Below are 22,490 nucleotides of genomic sequence, written 5' to 3'. Positions count from 1 at the left end.
GGCACAGTCTTGGCTTACTACCACCTCCGTCTCCCAGGTTCAAGTGATTATCCTGCCTCAGCCTCCTGAGTAGCTGGGATTACAGGCATGCGCCACCACAACAGGCTGATTTTTATATTTTAGTAGAGATGGGGGTCTCACCAAGTTGGTCAGGCTGGTCTGGAACTCCTGACCTTGTGATCTGCCCGCCTCTGCCTCCCATAGTGCTGGGATTACAGGCGTGAGAAATTAATTCTTTCCACTGGCAGGAGATCAGAGACAGAGGAACCATTGTTGTTAAGAGATAGGTCTCTGGATCATGCTGCAAACCTTTGAGTTTGACTAAGTAATTTGGTTTGGGATACTGCCACAGAAATACCAAAAAATTACTGTCCCTGTGTAAATTAGTATATCATGAAGATGTTTCAGAGCATAGCATTTAAGCAGACAAAATCTCCTACAGTGCTCCTGATCATTAGAAAATCAAAGGTTATTAGAATTTTATCTTGTAATGAGTATTGAATTTGCCTTAAACTTATTTCTTTTGTGACTGTAGGTGGGTTTCTCCTGTTTTCTTTTTTTTTGAGACAGAGTTTTGCTTTTGTTGCCCAGGCTAGAGTGTGATGGCACAATCTTGGCTGACCGCAACCTCTGCCTCCCGGGTTCAAGCAATTTTGTATCTTTAGTAAAATCAGGGTTTTTTCGTGTTGGTCAAGCTGGTCTTGAACTCCCAACCTCAGGTGATCCGCCTGCCTTGGCCTTTCAAAGTGCTAGGATTACAGGCGTGAGCCACCATGCCTGGCTGCTAGCTGCATTTTTCTATAAGAAGTTTATTTTTTTCTGGTGGCGGGCTTAAATTTGTGACCTCCTTTCCTTCTGTTGCTGGGAGGAAACTTGGTTTCCTAACAGGTAAACCAGTAGGTTACAGGTTCTTTCCTTAAAGGAAAGTAAGAAGTTGGCTTACATGACATCCTAGCCTGTTTATTAGAACAAATGTCATGTTAAGAAACTTTAAAATCAGGGTAATTCTTAGATTATAGGAAGGACCCTCAGATGTCATGCAACTGGGGACAATAGTCAGTGGATCAATCAAAAATCATTTAAAGTAGGATCAGATCATGAACATAATCCATACTTAAATATTTCAGCTTAAAATTTTTTAATGTACATTCATTTACCAATCTTTTGATGTAGGACAAGGTCTTTTCTCTGCATATTATTTTGCTAATTCAATGCTACTTTGTCTTTATTCATAAACAAAATCCATAATGCATTATCTGTGATTCTAGTTTCAGATTATTATTTTTTTTTTTTTCTTGAGGGAGGAGTTTTGCTCTTATTGCACAGACTGGAGTGCAGTGGCTTGATCTTGGCTCACTGCAACCTCTGCCTCCTGACTTCAAGCAATTCTTCTGCCTCAGCATCTTAAGCAGCTGGGATTACAGGTACATGCCACCACACCCAGCTAATTTTTTGTATTTTTAGTAGAGACGGGGTTTCATCATGTTGACCAGGCTGGTCTCAAGCTCCTGACCTCAGATGATCCACCCACCTCAGCCTCCCAAAGTGCAGGGATTACAGATGTGAGCCTCCACACCTGGCCTTTTTTTCTTTTTGAGATAGAGTCTCCCTCTGTTGCCCAGGTTGGAGTGCAGTGACATGATCTCAGCTCATTGCAACCTCTGCCTCCTGGATTCAAGTGATTCTCCTGCCTCAGCCTCCCAAGTAGGTGGGATTATGGGTGCATGCCACCATGCCTGGCTAATTTTTGTTTTTATTTATTTATTTATTATAAATTTTATTTATTTATTTTTGTTAATGATAGAGATGGGGTTTCACCATGTTGGTCAGGCTGGTCTTGAACTCCTGACCTCAGGTGATCCACCCGCCTTGGCCTCCCAAAGTGCTGGGATTACAGGTGTGAGCCACCATGCCTGGACTAATTTTTGTATTTTTAGTAAAGAAGGGTTTTCACCCTGTTGGCCAGGCTGGTCTCGAACTCCTGACCTCAGATGATCTACCCTCCTCAGCTTCCCAAAGTGCTGGGATTATAGGTGTGAGCCACCGTGCCTGGCCTAGTTTCTGATTCTTTAAAGTGAAGAAAGTACTTAGGTTTTTGCAAAGAAAGCTTAGTGCCAGATTCCCAGTTTTATAATTTTTCCCAACTTTTAGTTATATTTCTACCAAATTTCTGCCTAACAAATATTTATCAACTCTTTCCCATATGTCCTTTAATTTCCTTAGAAGTAACAACTCTTTCTTTTCATATTCATATTTAATTTCTTTTTTTTTTTTTTGAGGCAGAGTTTCACCCTTGTTACCCAGGCTGGAGTGCAATGGCACAATCTTGGCTCACCGCAACCTCCGCCTCCTGGGTTCAGGCAATTCTCCTGCCTCAGCCTCCTGAGTAGCTGGGATTACAGGCACGTGCCACCATGCCCAGCTAATTTTTTGTATTTTTTTGGTAGAGACAGGGTTTCACCATGTTGACCAGGATGGTCTTGATCTCTTGACCTCGTGATCCACCCGCCTCGGCCTCCCAAAGTGCTGGGATTACAGGCGTGAGCCACCGCACCCGGCCCCATGTTTAATTTCTTTCCACTTTAAATTTAGTTACGTTTTCAGCAGTTTTGACTGGCATTTTAAATTTTGCTGTCCTTAATTCGTATGTCCTTAATTGGTAACAGTCAAAGATGTCCTTATTAATTTTATTAAAATTAGTTTTGAATTCTTTGAGAATAAAATTTTGACATAAATACTTATTCTCAACTTTTAAAGAGTTTTCAATATAGGAACACAAGTCCATTAACCATAATTTGAAATCCAAATGCTCTGAAAACCAAAAGCTTTTTTAATAATTTATTTGGCAGCAAAACTGAGCTGACTTGTGCCCATCTGGCTCTGATAATGAAGCTACATGAGAATGTAGCATTGGTTAGTCTTTCTTATTGTGATTTGTAATACATTTTGTTGGGGAGATATCTGTGTGTTAATTACGAGGGTGTTCCTTAATGAGATTCATGTACCCTATTACCTTTAACCCAAAAGTTGTGAACTGTGAAAAAAAAATCTTGGCCAAGGATTTCAGATGAGAAGGCAAGGACATGAACTTGTTGTTGATGGCGTTGACATTATGAGACCACCCCTTCCTTCCTGATACTCTTCCCTTGACTCCATTGTCACTGCACTTGCCTGGTTTTTCTTTTGTTTTTCTGGTATTTTCTTCAATTTCTTTCTTTTTTCTTATTCTGCTGGTCCTTTAATTGTAACTATATTCCATCTAGTCTGGCTTTAAGGCTTTTTTTTTTTAAACTGTCCTTGAAAAAATTTAATAATACTTTAGTTATCACCTTTGTGTGGGAATTCCTAGGGTTTTGTAATTACCCTTGAACTTGCTCCTGAAATCCAGACCCAAGTTTTTAATCGCCTGCTGAATATCTTTCCACAGATCTCTTAGTGGCACTTTGAACTCAGCATGTAAAAATGTTCAAAGTTAAAATCACGCTCTCTCACTTCTCATCTCCACTTAGTTTCCTTTGTTCTGGTATCATCCCTGTAAAGCAGTAGTATCACCTTCCTTCCATTCAAGTCAGAAGCTTCAACAATTAGCATTTGGCAATTTTTGATGCCTTGCTACTTTTGTATCTCCTTGCACCCACCCTGTAAAATAGCTAACTGGTTTTCATATCCTTGGATTTCTAACTACAGGTTTGTCTCAGATGCTTCTCCTTTTTTATTCCATTCCCAATTTGATCCATGTCATTTCTGTTCTGTGGTATTGTAAAAGAACACTTAACTGAGCATATTACTTACTGTCTGTATACATTTTTTCTTATGTGTAAGTACTGGAACAGTTTTCCTAGAGCACAATTCTAATAATATCATTCCCCCTGTCCAGAAGCCATGGAAACTCACAATTGCTTACAGAATGAAGTCTGAAATTCAATTTTGCATGAAATTTAAATTTTGCCTTAATCTAATCCAAATTAACTTTCCTAATCGCATATTTTCCCCATGTAACTCTCCTATGTCTATACACACAAACCTTCCTAACACCTAAACATTCCCATTTCTTCTGCTAGAGTTAATCTCTCTCGTCTCTTTTTAAGTGTAGTATTAACAGCCATAAAACATTCCCATGTGTTCATTCAATCTGTTTTTTGTTTTGAGAGGGAGTCTCACTCTGTTGCCAGGCTGGAGTGCAGTGGTGCAATCTCAGCTTACCACAACCTGGTTCAAGCAATTCTCCTGCCTCAGCCTCCCGAGTAGCTGGGATTACAGGCACGCACCTCCACGCTCGGCTAATTTTTGTATTTTTAGTAGAGACAGCGTTTCACCATGTTGGCCAGGATGGTCTCTATCTCTTGACCTCGTGATCCACCTGCCTCAGGCTCCGAAAGTGCTGGGATTACAGGTGTGAGCCACCATGTCAGGCCTTCTTTTTTTTTTTTTAAGTTCCCTTCATGGCAGCTAGCATAACCCTTTGCCTATGGTAAGCAGAAATTTTGTCAAATTAAAGAATTATTCAAGACTGAACTGCTTTGGATGGAAAATTATTTTTGTTAAAGTACATAGTGGAAACATGATAAGTAAATATTATTTTGTTTTCTACATAGAAGTACAATAAAATCTATGCTTGCCCTTGATATAAAAAAAAAAAAAAATAGGTGCAGTGGGTCACACCTGTAATCCCAGCACTTTGGGAGGCCGGGGCAGGCAGATCACAAGGTCAGGAGATGAGACCTTCCTGGCTAACATGGTGAAACGCCATCTGTACTAAAAATACAAAAATTTAGCTGGGCATGGTGGCATGCGCCTGTAGTCCCAGCTGCTTAGGAGACTGAAGCAGGAGAATCACTTGAAATCAGGAGGCGGAGGTTGCAGTGAGCCAATATTATGCCACTACACTCCAGCCTGGGCGACAGAGTGAGATTCTGTCTCAAAATAATAATAATAATAAATAATGATAATAACAACATTAAAGCATAGTACTGGGTATTTTGTTTTGTTCTTTGGTTTTGTGTTTTATCTTCTAGGATAAATATCATTCTATTTTCTTATGCAGTGTTTTTTTTTTGTGTGTGTGTGAGAGGGGCTTTCCAGCAAAAACTGGAAAGTCTGCTAGACAAATTCTAAAAGAGCTGTAACACTGTGTCAATTTTTTTTTTTTTTTTTTGAGACAGAGTTTTGCTCTTGTTACCCAGGCTGGAGTGCAATGGCGCAATCTCGGCTCACTGCAACCTCCGCCTCCTGGGTTCAGGCAATTCTCCTGCCTCAGCCTCCTGAGTAGCTGGGATTACAGGCATGCGCCACCATGCCCAGCTAATTTTTCTATTTTTAGTAGAGACAGGGTTTCACCATGTTGACCAGGATGGTCTCGATCTCTCAACCTCATGATCCACCCGCCTCGGCCTCCGAAAGTGCTGGGATTACAGGCTTGAGCCACCGCGCTCGGCGTGTCAATTTTTTTTACATAAACATTTTTAAATTTTCTTTTTCTAGGTATGTAGTACATGGATTGGAAGTGGAGTTGTCAGTGATCTCAATGATCTCCGTCGAGTACACAATCTTCTTGTTTCTTCTCTGGACAAAGTTCAGGCTGGAAAAGGGTCTTCCAGCCAGCTGTACCGAGAGAGTGCCACAACCATGGAAAAACTGGCTGTTCTCAAAGCATGGGCAGAGGTAATGACTAAACAACAACCTGTTGTTTTTGACCCATTTCTTCATCCATGAGAAAATGTGCCCCTACTCCTGTTGGTTTAAAAAAAAAAAAGTTTTTTAAAAGCTAACTGTTGGCCAGGCATGGTGGCTCACGCCTGTAATCTCAGCACTTGGGGAGGCCAAGGCGGGCGGATCACCTGTGGTTGGGAGTTCGAGCCCAGCCTGACCAACATGGAGAAACTCCATCCCTACTAAACATACAAAATTAACCGGGCATGGTGGCGCATGCCTGTAATCTCAGCTACTTTGGAGGCTGAGGCCTGAACCCAGGAGATGGAGGTTGCGGTAAGCCAAGATTGCACCACTGCACTCCATCCTGGGCAACAAGAGTAAAATTTCATCTCAAAAAAAACAAAAAACAAAAAACAAAAAAAAAACTAACCCTTGACATGGAATACTTTTTGAAAATGTATTAACCAGTTTACTGAAAACCTCTATATTGAGAAAGGGCTCTCCTACATAATATGAGGAAATTAGGTAGGAAAAACTCTAAAATATAAATAATAGAAAATATACCAAAATTTTTTTATTTCATTAAGTTTCTGGAGACTTGCCACCTTGATATTGAGGCCGTAGGGGATTTGTTTGTTTGTTTTAAAGGTAGGGTCCTGCTTTGTTGCCCAGCCTGGACTTGAACTCCTGGGCCTAGGCAGTCCTCCTGCCTCACCCTTCCAAGTAGTTGGGACTGCAGGCACGCACCACAGTGCCCAGCTTGTTTTGTTTTTTTCAATCGCTGGTTTGACCTTTTTCTTTCTCATAGTCATTTTTTAAAATGTATAATTACATTATTTTAAGTTCACTTTTCTAAATTCTTCCTGCCAGTTGCTATTGAATTCTTATCATCTGCCCTCCAGTAATTAAGTAACTAATTCCTTCCTCTACCAGCTCAGTATCTCACTTCCCTGTTTTCATGGTAGTATTCAGTACCAGGTAACTGAAACCACAGAAAGGAAAACCACAGAAAAGGGAAGACTATCGGAATTGGAATTGTTTTAAGCTTTTCCGATAATCTAAAACTAAACTTTTCTCATTCCCTTACTTCATTCAACAAAGTGTTACTGAGCTTCAGCTCTGTCAGGTTAGCAGTTGAGAGTACCGGAGTGAGATGTATTGAGAGTACGGGGTGAGATGTACTACATTTGCTGAGCAAGACAAACTGGTAAACAAGTAGATGCAACAAAATGTAAGGGGCATTATCATAGGAGAAATAGAGTGGGGTTTTTTTGTTTTTTTTTTGTTTTTGAGACGGAGTTTCGCTCTTGTTACCCAGGCTGGAGTGCAATGGCGCGATCTCGGCTCACCGCAACCTCCACCTCCTGGGTTCAGGCAATTCTCCTGCCTCAGCCTCCTGAGTAGCTGGGATTACAGGCACAAGCCACCATGCCCAGCTAATTTTTTGTATTTTTAGTAGAGACAGGGTTTCACCATGTTGACCAGGATGGTCTCGATCTCTTGACCTCATGATCCACCTGCCTCAGCCTCCCAAAGTGCTGGGATTACAGGCTTGAGCCACTGTGCCCGGCCTGCCAGAGTGTTTTGAAACACATAGCAGAGGCACTTTGAGTAGGCTGGAGGCTTAGAAGTAGGCTTTCTGGAGAAAGTGATGTTTGCACTGAAACATGGAAGATAGGATTAGGTGTCTGTTAGGCGTGAGGGTGAGGAGGGGACTGTGTGGAGCTCGGTGCTGTCAGCCCTCCCTCTTTGTATCTTCAGCATCTTCCTCTGTACATCCTCTAAAACTGCGTACATTTATCAACCACTTTATTCTAAGGAATATTTAAGGATATGCACAAAGATTCTGCTACAAAGGTATTGGTTATTCTGCTACAAAGGTATTGGTTATGATCTTGAAAGATGATAATATTAAGTGACTAGAAAATTGGGGTAGAAATTATACACACACATGCACACACATTATTATGTAAAAAACTATGTTTATGTGACTAGACTATTAACAGTATTGTATCTTGAGTACTAGGATTATATATGGTTTTAGTTTTCTTTATTTTGCTTATGTTTCTAATTTTTCTCCTTCTTTGTGTAAGAAAAATAAGCCTAAAAATTTATTTTAAAATAGGTCTAAAAGATATATTCCCACATTTTGCAGATAGCAATTTAATATATAGAACCTTTTTGGAAAGCATTCTGTAATATCTATTCAGAGTCATAAACATATTTATACACACTGACCCAGCGGTTCCATTTCTGGGCCTGTATTCTAGTGAAAAATATCCAAAATATGGAAAAGAGGTAAGTTTAAAAAAATGTTTACTTGCAACATCATTCATAATGTGAAGAAATGAATATCTTTTGTCTTCAAAAGCTACATTTCATCTTTCTGAGATTCCCAATGCTAAGTAAACAATTAGAAGTAAATATAAAATTTCAACTGTAGGGAAACTGGTAGATAGATTATGGGTCATCCACTGTAAGTCATTAGAATAGTGGTTATGATGACTGGTATTCACATGGGAAAACCCCATGACATGTTTATCAGTACAACTAAATACAGAATCTTTGTACCACAGAATTTCAACTTACGAAGATAAAGTATGAAAACCCATAAAATTGAGGTTATGAGTCATTTTAAACTCTTATTTTCCCAACTTTTTATAGCATAATTATTAAACTAATATTATAAGTTGAGGAAAAATGTATACATAGACCACAGTGACAACCCTGCTTCCCCATTGCCCGAAGAGTAAAAACTTCAGCTACTTCCGCCTTTTATATCCTGTGCTCAGTCTATACGAAAAACTTGTACTTTACTTAGATTGCTATGTAGTTTCCTTTTTTTTTTTTTTTTTGAGACGGAGTTTCACTCTTGTCACCCAGGCTGGAGTGCAATGGCGCGATCTCGGCTCACCGCAACCTCCGCCTCCTGGGTTCAGGCGATTCTCCTGCCTCAGCCTCCTGAGTAGCTGGGATTACAGGCACGCGCCACCATGCCCAGCTAATTTTTTTGTATTTTTAGTAGAGACGGGGTTTCACCATGTTGACCAGGATGGTCTCAATCTCTTGACCTCGTGATCCACCCGCCTCGGCCTCCCAAAGTGCTGGGATTACAGGCTTGAGCCACCGTGCCCGGCGTAGTTTCCTATTTTTATGCTCTTGCTCTGGCTGTTCCCTCTGCCTGTAAGCTCCCTTTCCATTTTTGCCTGTGAGCAAGTGAACTTTTGTCCTTAGAAACTGTCTCACCCCAAGGCTGGTGGACCATCCTGGTCAACATGGTGAAACCCCTTCTCTACTAAAAATACAAAATATCGGCTGGGCATGGTGGCACGTGCCTGTAATCCCAGCTACTCAGGAAGCTGAGGCAGGAGAATTGCCTCAACCCAGGAGGCGAAGGTTGCTATGAGCTGAGATCATGTCATTACACTCCAGCCTGGGTAACAAGAGTGAAATTCTGTCTCAAAAAAAAAAAAAAACTGTCTCACCTTTCTCATCCTCCCAGGGTTAAGATTCCTTTATCTGTGGTGTTCCCTGAGATTCATTCATTCATTCATCACATAAACTGCCAAGTGTTCATCAGGTACCAGACACTGCCTAGGCACTGGGTAGAGTATGCTAGAAGATAAATCATTAAAAAGATTATCTTTGTGGAAGATAAATTATTAAAACTCAATCTTTAAAAGTTTCTTTTCTTAAGCACATTTTCACTCCCCTCTCATTATAATATTAGCCTGTGAATTCATGAAAAGCAAAAACTATGTGTTATTTGTCTTTTTTGCTTTCAATCCTGGAACAGTAACAAATTCAAGGCAAAAGGTACCTACCCAGTAAGGATTTGATGAGTGAATGGCTGAATATACTTACAGTGCTTATTGTGACATTTTCTTTTCCTTTTATTTTTTTGAGACAGAATCTTGCTCTGTTGCCCAGGCTGGAGTGCAGTGCAATTCTCCTGCCTTAGCCTCCTGAGTAGCTGGGATAACAGGCACCTGCCACCACGCCTGGCTAATTTTTGTATTTGTAGAGACAGGAGTTTCATCATGTTGACCAGGCTAGTCTTGAACTCTTGACCTCAGTTGATCTATCCACCACGGCCTCCCAAAGTGCTGAGATTATAGGCGTGAGCCACTGCACCTGGCTGACATTTTCTTAAAAATGTTAGTGGCTGGGCACTTCGGGAGGCCGAGGAAGGTGGAAGACCTGAGGTCAGGAGTTCAAGACCAGCCTGGCCAACATGGTGAAACCCTGTCTCTACTAAAATTATAAAAATTAACTGGGCTTGGTGGTGTGTGCCTATAGTCCCAGCTACTTAGGAGACTGAGACAGGAAAATCACTTGAACCCATGAGGCAGAGGTTGCGGTGAGCTGAGATCACACCACTGCACTCCAGCCTGGGTTACAGATTGAGACTCCATCTCAAAAATAAAAATAAAAATGTATAATAACAAATTTAGGGGGGGAAACAAGAGTGTAATCACTAGAAGATATGACTATGATATATTCATAACTTGAGATCCTAAGTCCCTATTTTAGAATTTAGTCAATTACTGTATGTTTTCTCTGTGCTGTAAGTCTGCTCAGTGTAAGAATAGCCATAAGACACAGTGCTTCTCATCAAGAAGCTTGCAGTGTACCTATATTGATACCGTAGTTAGGCTTTCTCGTGAGGTACAATGGACATAACACTGTGTACAGGGAAGACAGTTTTCTCAAGATTTCTTTTCTTGCTTGCTCTCATTCCTTTATTTTTTGTTTTCTCGTTAATGTGGTATTCAGCTTTGTATGTGCCAGTTGCCAAAGCCTAAATGTACTTACAAAAACAAAGGAAAATAAACATGATTCAACAAAGAAGAAACTTTGAAATTCTATTTTAGGAAAGTTGCTTTTATGTCTTTTTGGCTCACAAACTAGAGAGAAAGGATACAGATAATGTATGTGACTGGCAGATATTGGCCAGGCTATCTGTTGTAAATGCTGGGCTGCCAAATATCATTTAAGATCTGTGTAAGAAGGAGTTTAGAATAATATTCATGGAAATCCTTTCTGTTGTCTCTTTTCCTCTCAGCCACTTACTTTGAATGCCTGATTAGTAAGTCTATGAACGTGGAGGCAGAAACAGAGTTATACCCTGTGGCAAAAAAAAAAAAAAAAAAAGAGCAGGGGGCCTTTGTAAAGTAGAATGAGGGAAGCCAGAAAGACTCAGAGAAGCCTACTCAAGGAGCATGCCATCAGAGGAGTAGTCAGAAGTCAGATAAATTTTTTTTAGAAAAAATGCCTCCAAAGCAAATGGAGTTATTATTTTGTGTTTATCAGGAAATCATGGAGTTGTATGTACTTTTTTTTCCTTTTTTTTTTTGAGACAGGGTCTCTAATCTGGTGCCCAGGCTGGAGTGCAGTGGCATGATCATAGCTCACTGGAACCTTGAACTCCTGGGCTCAAGTGATCCTCCTGCCTCAGCCTCCCAAGCAGCTGGGACTATAGACATATGCCGCCATGCCTGGCTAGTATTTTTGTTACTTTTTGTAGAAATAGGGTCTCACTATATATCTCAGGCTGGTCTTGACCTCCGGCCTCAAGTGATTCTCCTGCCTCGGCCTCCCAATGTGCTGGGAGCCACTGTACCTGATCAAGGTATATACTTTCTATACCCAGTTATCTTTGATGATTTAACTGTATTTTTATAACAACTTAAAATATCTTTTTTTTTTATCTTATGCCTTGTTATTTTGTCCTCCTAAATATCATATTAGGTGTATGTGGTTGCTATGAATATTAAAAAGGAAGCAGAGTCAAAACCAAAAAGAGCAATTAAAAATACTGACGACGATGATGATGACTATGGTACCATAGATGAACTGCCACCAGATAGTTTAATAACACTGGTACAACCCGAACTGCCAACACTCAGTCGCCTGTGGTTAGCAGCATTAAAAGATTATGCACTCTTGACTTTACCAGCTGAATTTTCTAGTCAGCTTCCTCCAGACGGTAAGTATCACATTCTGAGTTTACTTTTACGGAGTTCAAAGTAGTAGTTAAACAAAATGGAAATGGTACAGGCTAGCAACAACAGTAACTATAATAACAGTTTAAATTTCTGTGGACTTAAGTTTGATGTTGTCTAAGAGTATGTTCTCTATATTGAATTTGTAGATGGAAGATATAGCATGGAGCTTTTTTGTTAGCAGAAGCAAACATGTTAGCAGGCACTGTTATAATAATAGCTGTATGAGCTAGGGTTTATTTGTTCGTTTGTTTGTTTGTTTGTTTGAGAGAGAGTCTCGCTCTGTCGCCCAGGCTGGAGTGCAGTGGCATGATCTCAGCTCACTGCAACCTCCACCTCCTAGGTTCAAGTGGTTCTTCTGCTTCAGCCTCCCAAGTAGCTGGGACTACAGGCACCCACCACCACGCCCGGCTAATTTTTTGTATTCTTAGTAGAGATAGAGTTTCCCCGTGTTCACCAGGATGATCTTGATCTCCTTACCTTGTGATCTGCCCGCCTCAGCCTCCCAAAGTGCTGGGATTACAGGCGTGACCCATCATGCCCAGCCTGAGCTAGGGTATTCTATATAGCTATGGATAACAAGTCATTATGCTTAATCATAGATGTGTATTGCTATACTGTGCAATGTATGTATTTTCATATTCTATTTCAGATTCCTAGTGTACCAATAAATTGTGTTCCTAAAGTGCTTTGCAGATGGTGCTTTAGTTTTCTTATTGACATCAGTATAGAAATCATCAACGTTTTTTTCTATTTAGAAAGTGCGTTACTAGTTCCTACCCGAAGAACCCATTCTCCTTCCTATATATGAATGATAAAAATAATGGAGTTCCCTCCTTTGCCTAAACCTTTCTTAATGCATCATAACAGCAAGGAGTAATGAGGAAGTCCTCAGTATTAGTAGTGGAAACAAAACAGGAGATGGAGAGGAATAGCAGAAGAGGAGAGAAACAGGAAGAAACGGAGTTCCCTGGTTATGGTAGAAAGAGAGGATGATAGGGTTTTTAGGAGCCACTGGCAGCAATGAAGAGATAAATTCTGTGACAACAGAGTAAGAAAAGGTAAGAATACTTAGTGACATCAGCAGTAGCAGAGGAAAGGCTGGAAAACTAGCATCAGTGAGGAAGAGACAGGTATTGCAGTTCATCAGCTATAGAAAAGAGGTTAGTTTTGGTGGTTTTGTAAAGAAGAGAAGCCCTTTGGCTAGATTTCTCTTTTGTATGTAACAGATACTATTACGTAACAAGTATTTTTGTTAGTGGTTCATAAATGAACAAACATTTATAATAGTAATGTTTTGGCTGTGCGTGGTAGCTCACACCTGTAATCTCAGCACTTTGGAAGACTAAGGTGGGCAGATCACAATGTCAGGAATTCAAGACCAGCCTGGCTGGCATGGTGAAACCCCATCTCTACTAAAAATATAAAAAATTAGCTGGGCATGGTGGCACCCACCTGTAGTCGCAGCTACTCGGGAGGCTGAGGCAGGAGAATTGCTTGAACATGGCAGGTGGAGGATGCAGTGAGCTGAGATTAAGCCATTGCACTTCAGCCTGGGTGACACAGTGAGACTCTGTCTCAAAAAAAAAAAAAAGTAATGTTTTTAATTGATTTGATTGTTTTACAGGTGGAGCATTTTATACGCCTGAAACTATTGATACAGCTAGACTTCACTATCGGAATTCCTGGGCCCCAGTTCTCCACGCGGTGGCACTTTGGTTAAATAGCACAGGATTTACATGCTCAGAGTCTACAGAAGCAGCAGCAATATCTGGTTTACAAAAACGTTCTACATCTGTCAATTTAAACCAGGCATCAGGAGCAGTGGGTAGCGCTAAATCTTTGCCAGAAATTAACAAAGACAGAATGCATCTGATTTTAGGTAGGTCTGTCACATTCATATATTTTATTAGGTATCACTTCTGAAAATTTGTATCCTTCATTTTGAAGCTATGGAAAGATTTTGTACAGTATAATACAATTCAGAGAAGGAAAAGTGAAAGGATTTTTCACCTCACCTTATAAATTGTTAATTGAATTTTTAACCTAAAAATTAAATTATTAAAAACTACTGAAACTACTTAGCTGTCATGTTCATTCAGAGAGCAATATCGAATAATTTTCAGTAGAAAAACTTAATATGCTTTTCATTCAACAACAGGTTTTCTTTTTACTTGGAACTCAACCAATTATCCTGTTAAGAATAAATGTTTAATCAGATTGCAGTAAATCCTAATTTAAAATTGCTTTATATATACTTTTTTAACATTTAAGAATATATACATTGTATTGCTGTTAACATGTAGCATAGCCAGGAAAAATAAAAAAGAATATATACGTTGTAATGCGACTTTTAATGATCTTATTTTTGGGGGGATGAAAAGGAACACAATTGGTAAGGCGTGATTATGGGATTCATCAGCAGATCTCATAAGTGAAAATGTGAAAAACATCTAAAACAATGACTTTCCCCTTATGTAAATTCAGAGCTGTTGTTTCCTATGATACCCATTGTGCTTCCCGTTTAAAAACATTGTATGCATGAAAAATTATTTGGCTACCATTTAACTAAAAGCAATTTTATAATGTTTGTAAGTTTATTTTCTTAATGTATTATTTTAAAAGTCCTAGAAATAAAAACTTAATATCATCATAATCAACCTGATGGCATGGGAATTCCCTCTTCCAAACATAGCTAATTTGAATATTAACCTAATTGTAAAACTACAACCTTATGTTGAGTTTGGCTTAACTTGGAAACCATTTTGAACTCTGAGGCATTAATAAATATACATTAAGGTAATCTGTAAAAACATAAAGAAGAAATATGGTATCAAACAGGGTCAAGTGTTTTGTAGTGAAAAAACATGTTTTTATTTTGTGCATTTCAGGTGTGAGTATACAGTTTCTTTGTTCCCCTAGACCTGAGGAGCCCATTGAACATGTTACAGCATGCCTACAGGCCTTACATACCTTGCTAGACTCTCCTTATGCTCGAATCCATATTGCAGAAGATCAGGTACACTGTCTTTGATACACAACTGTGTGTTTTGTTTTAATCATATTTACCTTAAGATAATTTTCTCACATAGAAAATAAATATGTATTTACTATGTAAATATTACCTATAAATATATAATTAGTCATAATATACTATATAACAAATTTATTAAGAGCAATTAATATATATAATAAGTATAATATATAATAAGTACTCAGGATTTTGGCTGTGCTGAATCTTGGGTGACAGGCAGTGCTAAACTAGATATAGTCACTATACCTTCTTTAATTTGTTCATCAGTAATCAAAACTAAAAATAAAAGGGATCCTTTCAGTTCCAGTTCATGATTCTACTACTAAAGGGCTAAAGTAACTTCTAAGGCTATTAAATAAATTACACCACTTTTGAATGGTTGATAAAGTTTCTTTTTTTTTTATTTTTTCTTTTTTTTTATTTTAGGGCACTAATCTGCCAGGTTGTTGAAGTTTTACCTCTCGTGTAATGAAATGTTTTTTGTACTGGCTCAAGTACTCATCTAAAGTTTCATGAATTACTTTTTCTAATTTCTGTATGGAATTTATAAGTGACTATGTTACAGAATCAAGCTACCACTGAATTTGTTCTTTTTTTAATTAGCTTTTTTTTTCTTTCTATAGTAAGTGATTTTTTTTTTTTTAATTTTAGTTTTATTTTTGGACACCAGCACTACCACATGGTTTCACTTGGCATAATTTTCCATAAAACACAAACAGATAAAAACCAAAATTGGTATCATCTTATTACATCGATATTAATTTTGTACATCATGCTGGCCAAAAACAAAACAAATCATATCAACAAAATAAATATGCCATGTGGTTACAAGATTGACTCACTGATTAACTCTTTTTGTACTCTAACCTAGTAGCCTGAAGCTGTGCCCTAGTCAAGCTACAAAGAACTGTAAGAATCTTCAGGATTGTTAGCCAAGCGCAGTGGCTCACGCCTGTAATCCCAGCACTTTGGGAGGCTGAGGCGGGCGGATCACCTGAGGTCAGGAGTTTGAGACTACCCTGACCAACATGGAGAAACCCTGCCTCTACTGAAAATACAAAATTAGCCGGGTGTGGTGGTGCTTGCCCATAATCCCAGTTACTCGGGAGGCTGAGGCAGGAGAATAGCTTGAACCCAGGAGGTAAAGGTTGTGGTGAGCCAAGATCACCGCATTGTACTCCACCCTGGGCAACATGAGCGACACTCTGTCTCAAAAAGAAAAAAAAAAAAAAGAAAAAGAATCTTCAGGATTGTTATCAGATAGATCTGTAAGATTTCATCTGTGAGTGAAGAAGGACTACTATATTTAAACTCAATTATTTGGGTTTAACATAATATCTTACACAAATAGCTGTTTTTTGGATTTAGTCATATTTTGTTTATTTGAGTATTGCTTTACAGTGGAAAAAAGGATGTATTCTTTTTCTGAATTGGATCCGATTTTAACGTGATATGAGTACATTGACTCACTGTGTTTATTCACCCAGTTACTTTTACTCTGTGCCTGGTCTACCCCAAACATGGTTTGAGGTTATAGATAGTGAAAGCAGTTTCCTGTGCCTGAATTAGGAGATGAGTACAGTGTGATAAGTGCTATTTTAGTACATGTAAGTCTGCAATTAGAATAGAGAGGAGGAGCCCAATGTTGTGATAGGAAAGCAAAGGACAGTTTCTCAGAGTGGGCAATGGTTGAATCAAATTTTCAAGAGAGGCCAGGCACTGTGGCTCACACCTGTAATCCCAGCACTTTGGGAGGCCGAGGCGAGCAGATCCCAAGGTCAAGAGATCGAGACCATCCTGGCCAACATAGTGAAACCCCATCTCTACTAAAAATACAAAAATTAGCTGGGCATGGTGGCACACACCTGTAGTCTCAGCTACTTGGAGGCTTAGGTAGGAGAATCGCTTGAACCTAGGAGGTAGAGGTCGCAGTCAGCTGAGATCACACCAGCCACTGCACTCCAGCCTGGGCGACAGAGCGAGACTCGGTCTCAAAAATAAAAATTAAAAAATTAAAAAATCTTCTAGAGGGATTAGTGAGACAGCACAAGTGGGAAGGGTTTTCCTCTCAGAAAGAATAGCAAATACAAACACTAGGAGGCATGAGAGAACATGCCAAGTTCAAGGGCGTAGCCGTTTACTATGGCTGATGTGAATGGAACATGAGGTTGTTGGATGAGGCTGGACAAGGTGAAGACCAAATCCTGAAGATTTCTTGATGACATGTAAAAGAGTTTGAATCCTATCCTGAAAGTGATAGGGAATCATTAAAAATGTTTAAGTAGGCCGGGCACGGTGGCTCAAGCCTGTAATCCCAGCACTTTGGGAGGCCGAGGCGGGTGGATCACGAGGTCAAGAGATCGAGACCATCCTGGTCAACATGGTGAAACCCCATCTCTACTAAAAATACAAAAAATTAGCTGGGCATGGTGGCACATACCTGTAATACCAACTACTCAGGAGGCTGAGGCAGGAGAATTGCCTGAACCCAGGAGACGGAGGTTACGGTGAGCCGAGATCGTGCCACTGCACTCCAGCCTGGGTAACAAGAGTGAAACTCCATCTCAAAAAAAAAAAAAAAAAGATGTTTAAGTAGAGGAATGATGTAACTAACTATATTTCAGAAGGGATCATTCTGTTAACCTCGTAGAGGTAGATTGGTTTGTAAGAGATGTAAAGGGAGACGGAGGCCAGTTCTGAGGCTGTTTTCATAATTCCAGAAAAGAAGGAAGTACACTAGCCTAGGAAGGCTTAATAAAGGAAGAAAGAAAGAGGGCCAAGATTGGAAGCTTGAGGATAAATAGCATTTAAAAATTGAGACGAAAGAAATAAATCAACAGTGGAAACTACTGGAGAGGTTGAAGGAGAACCAAAAGAGAACAGAGTTATCAAAGACAAGGGAGGAGTTTCAAGAAGGATAGAGAGAATATCAAAAGAAACAGAATCTAGCCAGGTGTAGTGGCTTACACCTGTAATCCCAGCACTTTGGGAGGCCAAGACAGGTGGATCATGAGGTCAGGAGATCAAGATCAGCCTGACCAACACGGTGAAACCCTGTCTCTACTAAAGAAACAAAAATCAGCCAGGTGTGGTGACACGTGCCTGTAATCCCAGCTACTCAGGAGGCTGAGGCAGAATTGCTTGAACCCGGGAGGCTGAGGTTGCAGTGGGCCAACATTACGCCACTGCACTCCAGCCTGGATAACAAAGTGAGACTCTGTCCAAAAAAAAAGAGAAAAGAAACAGATCCAGTAAATAAACACAGAAATGTAGAGGAGGTTATTGGTGACCTCCTGCAGAGGATTGTTTTAGGTGAATAGTAGCCAGATAGTAGATCAAGGAGTAAAATAAGAGAGTAAAGGAAGTAGAAGCATCTAGGCTGGGAAAAGAAGGAGCAAGACACACAGAGGAGGACATGGAGGGGTCTGGAGGCTTTGGGAGGAGTGCGGTGGGACATTAGATAAGAAAGACTTGAGCATTTTCCTTATATTGAGAACAGCCTACCTAGAGAGAGAAACTGAAAACATACGAAATCAAAGTCCTTGAAGAATCCCTAGGAAGTCAAATAGGATTGGATAGGAACACATAAGGAAAGATTAACCTCAGATTAAGCCTCAAATAAGAGGCTGAAAACATGATCTTAAGGGAAGAGGTAAAGGTGGTTTTGGTTGCAGTTAAGTCTTTTTCACCTTTGAAATCTTAGGGTCATTGGATGAATTTGATGTGAAAGATTGTAAGAAGCTTAAAGTGGGTGGTGAAAGTTTGTAGTAGTTGCTGAAGTGAATAGAAAAGGAACTCACCAGAGATTTCTATAATTCGATAGGCAGAGATTGTACAAATTCTTGGATATTCAGCTCAGGTTAGGAATTATAAATTTTAGCAGTATTGGACTCTAAAGTACTGTTTAGCCCCATTATTTCCTTCCAAAAGGAGAATGATCAACTTTGAATATAAATTGCATTTAAATATGTAAATAATAAATCATTTGTTGCTTGAAAATACATTGAGGTAAAATGTGAACATTTCTAAAGATTGTTACTATGTTCTTATTTGTTACATAGTCCTATACTTAAATTTTAGCTACCTAATTTCTGTTTTTACATATATACTTTCTCAGATCTTAATAATATAAATTTATCCTTTGAAATTAAATGTGTTTATATTTCTTTATTTATATTAGCTGATTGGTGTTGAGTTGTTGAGTGTTTTGCACCGCCTCCTATTGACCTGGAATCCACCATCTGTCCAGCTGCTGGTTACTGGAGTTGTACAACAGATAGTAAGAGCTGCTCAGGATTATTTGCAAGAAAAAAGAAGCACTCTAAGTAAGCACTAGAAATTAAACTAACTTGAAGTAAATCTTAGTTTGTACTCTAATTTTTAAAATATTAATGCCAGGACATATTTCTGTAGTTTTAATTTTATTTTTAGAGACAGGGTCTCATTCTGTCACCCAAGCTAGAGTGCAATGATGTGATCATATTTCAGTGTAGTCTAACTCCTGGGCTCAAGATCCTCCTGCCTTAGCCTTCTGAGTAGCTGGGACTATAGCCACACTCCACCAAGTCCAGCTAATCTTTTTTTTTTTTTTTTTTTTTTTTGATGTGGAACAGTCTTACTCTCTTGCCCAGGGTAGAGTGCAGTGGTGCAATCTCAGCTCACTGCAGCCTCGAACTACCAGGATCAGGTGATCTTCCCACTTTAGCCTTCAGAGGACCTGAGATTACAGACAGACACCACCACACCTGGCTAATATTTGGTGGAGACAGTGTTTTGCCATGTTACCTAGGCTGGTCTCGAACTCCTGAGCCCAAGTGATCTGCCCATCTCGTCATCCCAAAGTGCTTAGATTACAGGTGTGAGCCACAGCCCCTGGCCAGAAGTTATTAGTTTAAAAAAAATTAATCATACATTTAGAAGATTCGAAATTGATTTTATTTTCATTAGAAAGGACTGAATCCCCTGAGAGTTGACTATTTTTCACCTTTTGTCAATTTCATCTGGTTCAACCTAACATATGTGTTATTCCTATTACAAAATATATTCCAAATAATAATACCTGATAAAGATTTTCCAAGTGAAAAATGAACTGTCTGTTACCTTTAAGGAGAGATCAATGCACAGAATTCCACGAAGGCAGAGAAGTATACTGAGAAAGCCATGTGACATCAGTTAGACATTTGCTTGTAAATTCTTTTGAAGGAATTTCCTAAATATACTTACTGTGTTGCATTATATACTTTTTTTGGCTGGAAATTTCACCAAATTATCTTTTACCTCAGATGAAGATGATATGGAAAAAGAGGCCTGTACTGTATTGGGAGAAGGAGGCGACAGCGGTGGTCTCATTCCTGGAAAATCACTCGTGTTTGCAACTATGGAGCTGCTGATGTTCATTTTAGTACGGCATATGCCACATCTCAGTACCAAGGTGTCAGACTCTCCAAGTCACATCGCCACTAAAACTCGACTGTCGGAAGAAAGTGCTCGTTTGGTGGCAGCCACAGTTACCATACTCTCTGATTTACCATCCCTTTGTTCACCTGCTGGTACGGTATTGATCAGCATTGGGAAAGGCATTATATTACAGTAAACAAAGATGAGCTTGCCTTTGATTTTAAGCACTGTTGTAACTTAGTTTCCTCTTAAATCTCAAGTGAGAAATAAGCATCTGATCTTTCTTTAAGGTTTTGTCGACCTTTAGGAGCCTATGAAGATTAAGATTCAAAAAGTCACAAACCTGAGGTGTTGTTGTCAGATATGTTTCAAATGAGACATGGAACTGCAGGTTGGGGGAAGACAGTGCCAGCAGATAGACATAAGGTGGAATTACTAAACTCTATTTTCTAATCTGATTGCCACTCTTGAGCAACACTGAAAAACTCAAGCCAGAGCAAAGTGGCTCACGCCTGTAATCCCAACACTTTGGGAGGCCAAGGCAGGTGGATCACCTGAGGTCAGGAGTTTGTGACCAGCCTGACCAACGTGGTTAAACCCCGTCTGTACTAAAAATACAAAAAAATTAGCTGGACATGGTGATGCATGCCTATAATCCCAGTTAGGAAGCTAAGGCAGGAGAATTGCTTGAACCCAGGAGGCAGAGGCTGCAGTGAGCCAAGATCATGCCATTGTACTCCAGCCTGGGCAACAGAGCAAGACTCCATCTCAAAAAAAAAAAAAAAAAAAAACGGGAAAAGAAAAAGTCAAAAATGTTAGAGAAGAATGACAGCCAACTTTAAGGAGCACCAAAATAAATTATGGCTGAAAAAGATAATAGCTGGGTGTGGATATTGAAGACCTAATAAATGTAAAAGTAGACTTTCCCTCTGTTTTATCCAGAACAAGCTTGTCCAATGCACGGCCCAGCATGGCTTTGAACTTTACCAACATAAATTCGTAAACTTTTTTAAAACGTTATGAGATGTCCGCATGGACCTTTTTCTTTTTCTTTTTCTTTTTTTTTTTTTTTTTTTTAGCTCATCAGCTGTTGTTAGTGTATTTTATGTATGGCCCAAGACAATTCTAATTCCAGTGGGGCTCAGGGAAGCCAAAAGATTAAGATCTAAGAGGTAAAAATGTTAACAGTATATAAATAGATAAATTTCAGGTCAACACAGAGACCACTTTTCTACCTCTTAGAGTAATCCTACATATGTGAAAATAATGAATTCCCCATCATTGGAGTTTTGCAAGCAGAGGCTACAATGGGCTGCAGGTCAGAGTGGTGAAGGGATTCTTTCCTTTCATGGGAGGTTGAATTTTCATGACCTAGAATTTTCAGTTGCAAATTCTAGGATTATTTCATTTCTTCTTTCCTTACCCCAATGGTCTTCTTTCACTTTCCCAGCTTGATTAGGTTGACTTCAGTACACTGAGGATTGATTACATGTCTTAAAATTGCTATAAAATTCACCAAGTTACTCAGGTGCTTCTCACAGTATCTGGTAGAGCTTTTTCCTGTTTTTCTGTCTTCCTTTTTCATTTTCATTACAAAGGGCATGAAATATTAAATAGGTGAAGTATTAAAAACAAGGCTAGCTGGAAAAAGAAAGAAAATACCAATTCTGTCTGTGAAATAATATGACACTTGCTTATTTTCTTTTTCAAACATTGAATTATGGTAATAATAATACATTAAATTTTTTATAGAGTCAAGGAAAAAACTTTATTAAACCACAATCACATGCAAAAATTACAAGCAATAGAAACAACTATAATGTGGGAACTGAAATACTTATGAGGTAATCTGATTTGTTTTTCTTTCAGGATGCATGACAGTCCTGCCCACAATTCTATTCTTAATTGCAAGAATATTGAAAGACACAGCAATAAAGTCTGCAGATAATCAGGTTCCTCCACCAGTCAGTGCAGCTCTTCAAGGGATTAAAAGTATTGTGACACTTTCAATGGCCAAAACTGAGGAAACTCAAAAACAATGGACAGCTCTGATTCGTAGCACACTTGCATGCATCCTGGAATATTCTCAACCAGGTAACGTATCAGTTTAAAACTTTTTAATCAGTTAGGATATCTGTTCCCTAAATAATTAATTAGGCTGAATAAACTTATCAGAAAACTGCTGTATAACAATGAGTCAACTCAGAGTGATGTGTTAATCATATCTTTCAGGTGTCAACTTGAATACTCTTTTTCTGGATTGTTGACTCTAAATGCCCTTGTGTTAGTACTTATAAACATTTTGGGGCCAGGCGCGGTGGCTCACGCCTGTAATCCTAGCACTTTGGGAGGCCGAGGTGGACAGATCACGAGGGAAGGAGCTGGAGACCATCCTGGCTAAC

At 39.3% G+C, this 22,490-nt stretch overlaps 1 protein-coding gene and 1 non-coding gene across 7 annotated transcripts in view; one reads left to right on the top strand and one right to left on the bottom strand.

Moving 5' to 3' along the window:
• Nucleotides 1-22,490, top strand: part of HEATR5B (HEAT repeat containing 5B) — a 107,850-nt gene that overhangs the window by 68,173 nt on the left and 17,187 nt on the right. For all 6 annotated transcript variants that reach the window (XM_010337500.2, XM_003926816.4, XM_074395897.1 and 3 more), the window contains exons 27-33: nt 5,482-5,661; nt 11,404-11,641; nt 13,285-13,539; nt 14,549-14,676; nt 18,872-19,016; nt 19,974-20,240; nt 21,958-22,182. In XM_010337500.2, coding sequence (XP_010335802.1) covers nt 5,482-5,661; nt 11,404-11,641; nt 13,285-13,539; nt 14,549-14,676; nt 18,872-19,016; nt 19,974-20,240; nt 21,958-22,182 — 1,438 coding nt within the window. The remainder of the gene's footprint in view (nt 1-5,481; nt 5,662-11,403; nt 11,642-13,284; nt 13,540-14,548; nt 14,677-18,871; nt 19,017-19,973; nt 20,241-21,957; nt 22,183-22,490) is intronic.
• LOC120362193 (U7 small nuclear RNA) lies at nt 5,070-5,131 on the bottom strand. Its single transcript, XR_005578157.1, has one exon. It is a non-coding gene; the product is annotated as a U7 small nuclear RNA (small nuclear RNA).

The sequence above is a fragment of the Saimiri boliviensis genome, chromosome 1 (genome assembly GCF_048565385.1).
Source record: "Saimiri boliviensis isolate mSaiBol1 chromosome 1, mSaiBol1.pri, whole genome shotgun sequence".
Classification (NCBI taxonomy): domain Eukaryota; kingdom Metazoa; phylum Chordata; class Mammalia; order Primates; family Cebidae; genus Saimiri; species Saimiri boliviensis.
The sequence above is the reverse complement of the archived record's forward strand: the minus strand, read 5'-3'. Positions and strand labels throughout refer to the sequence as shown.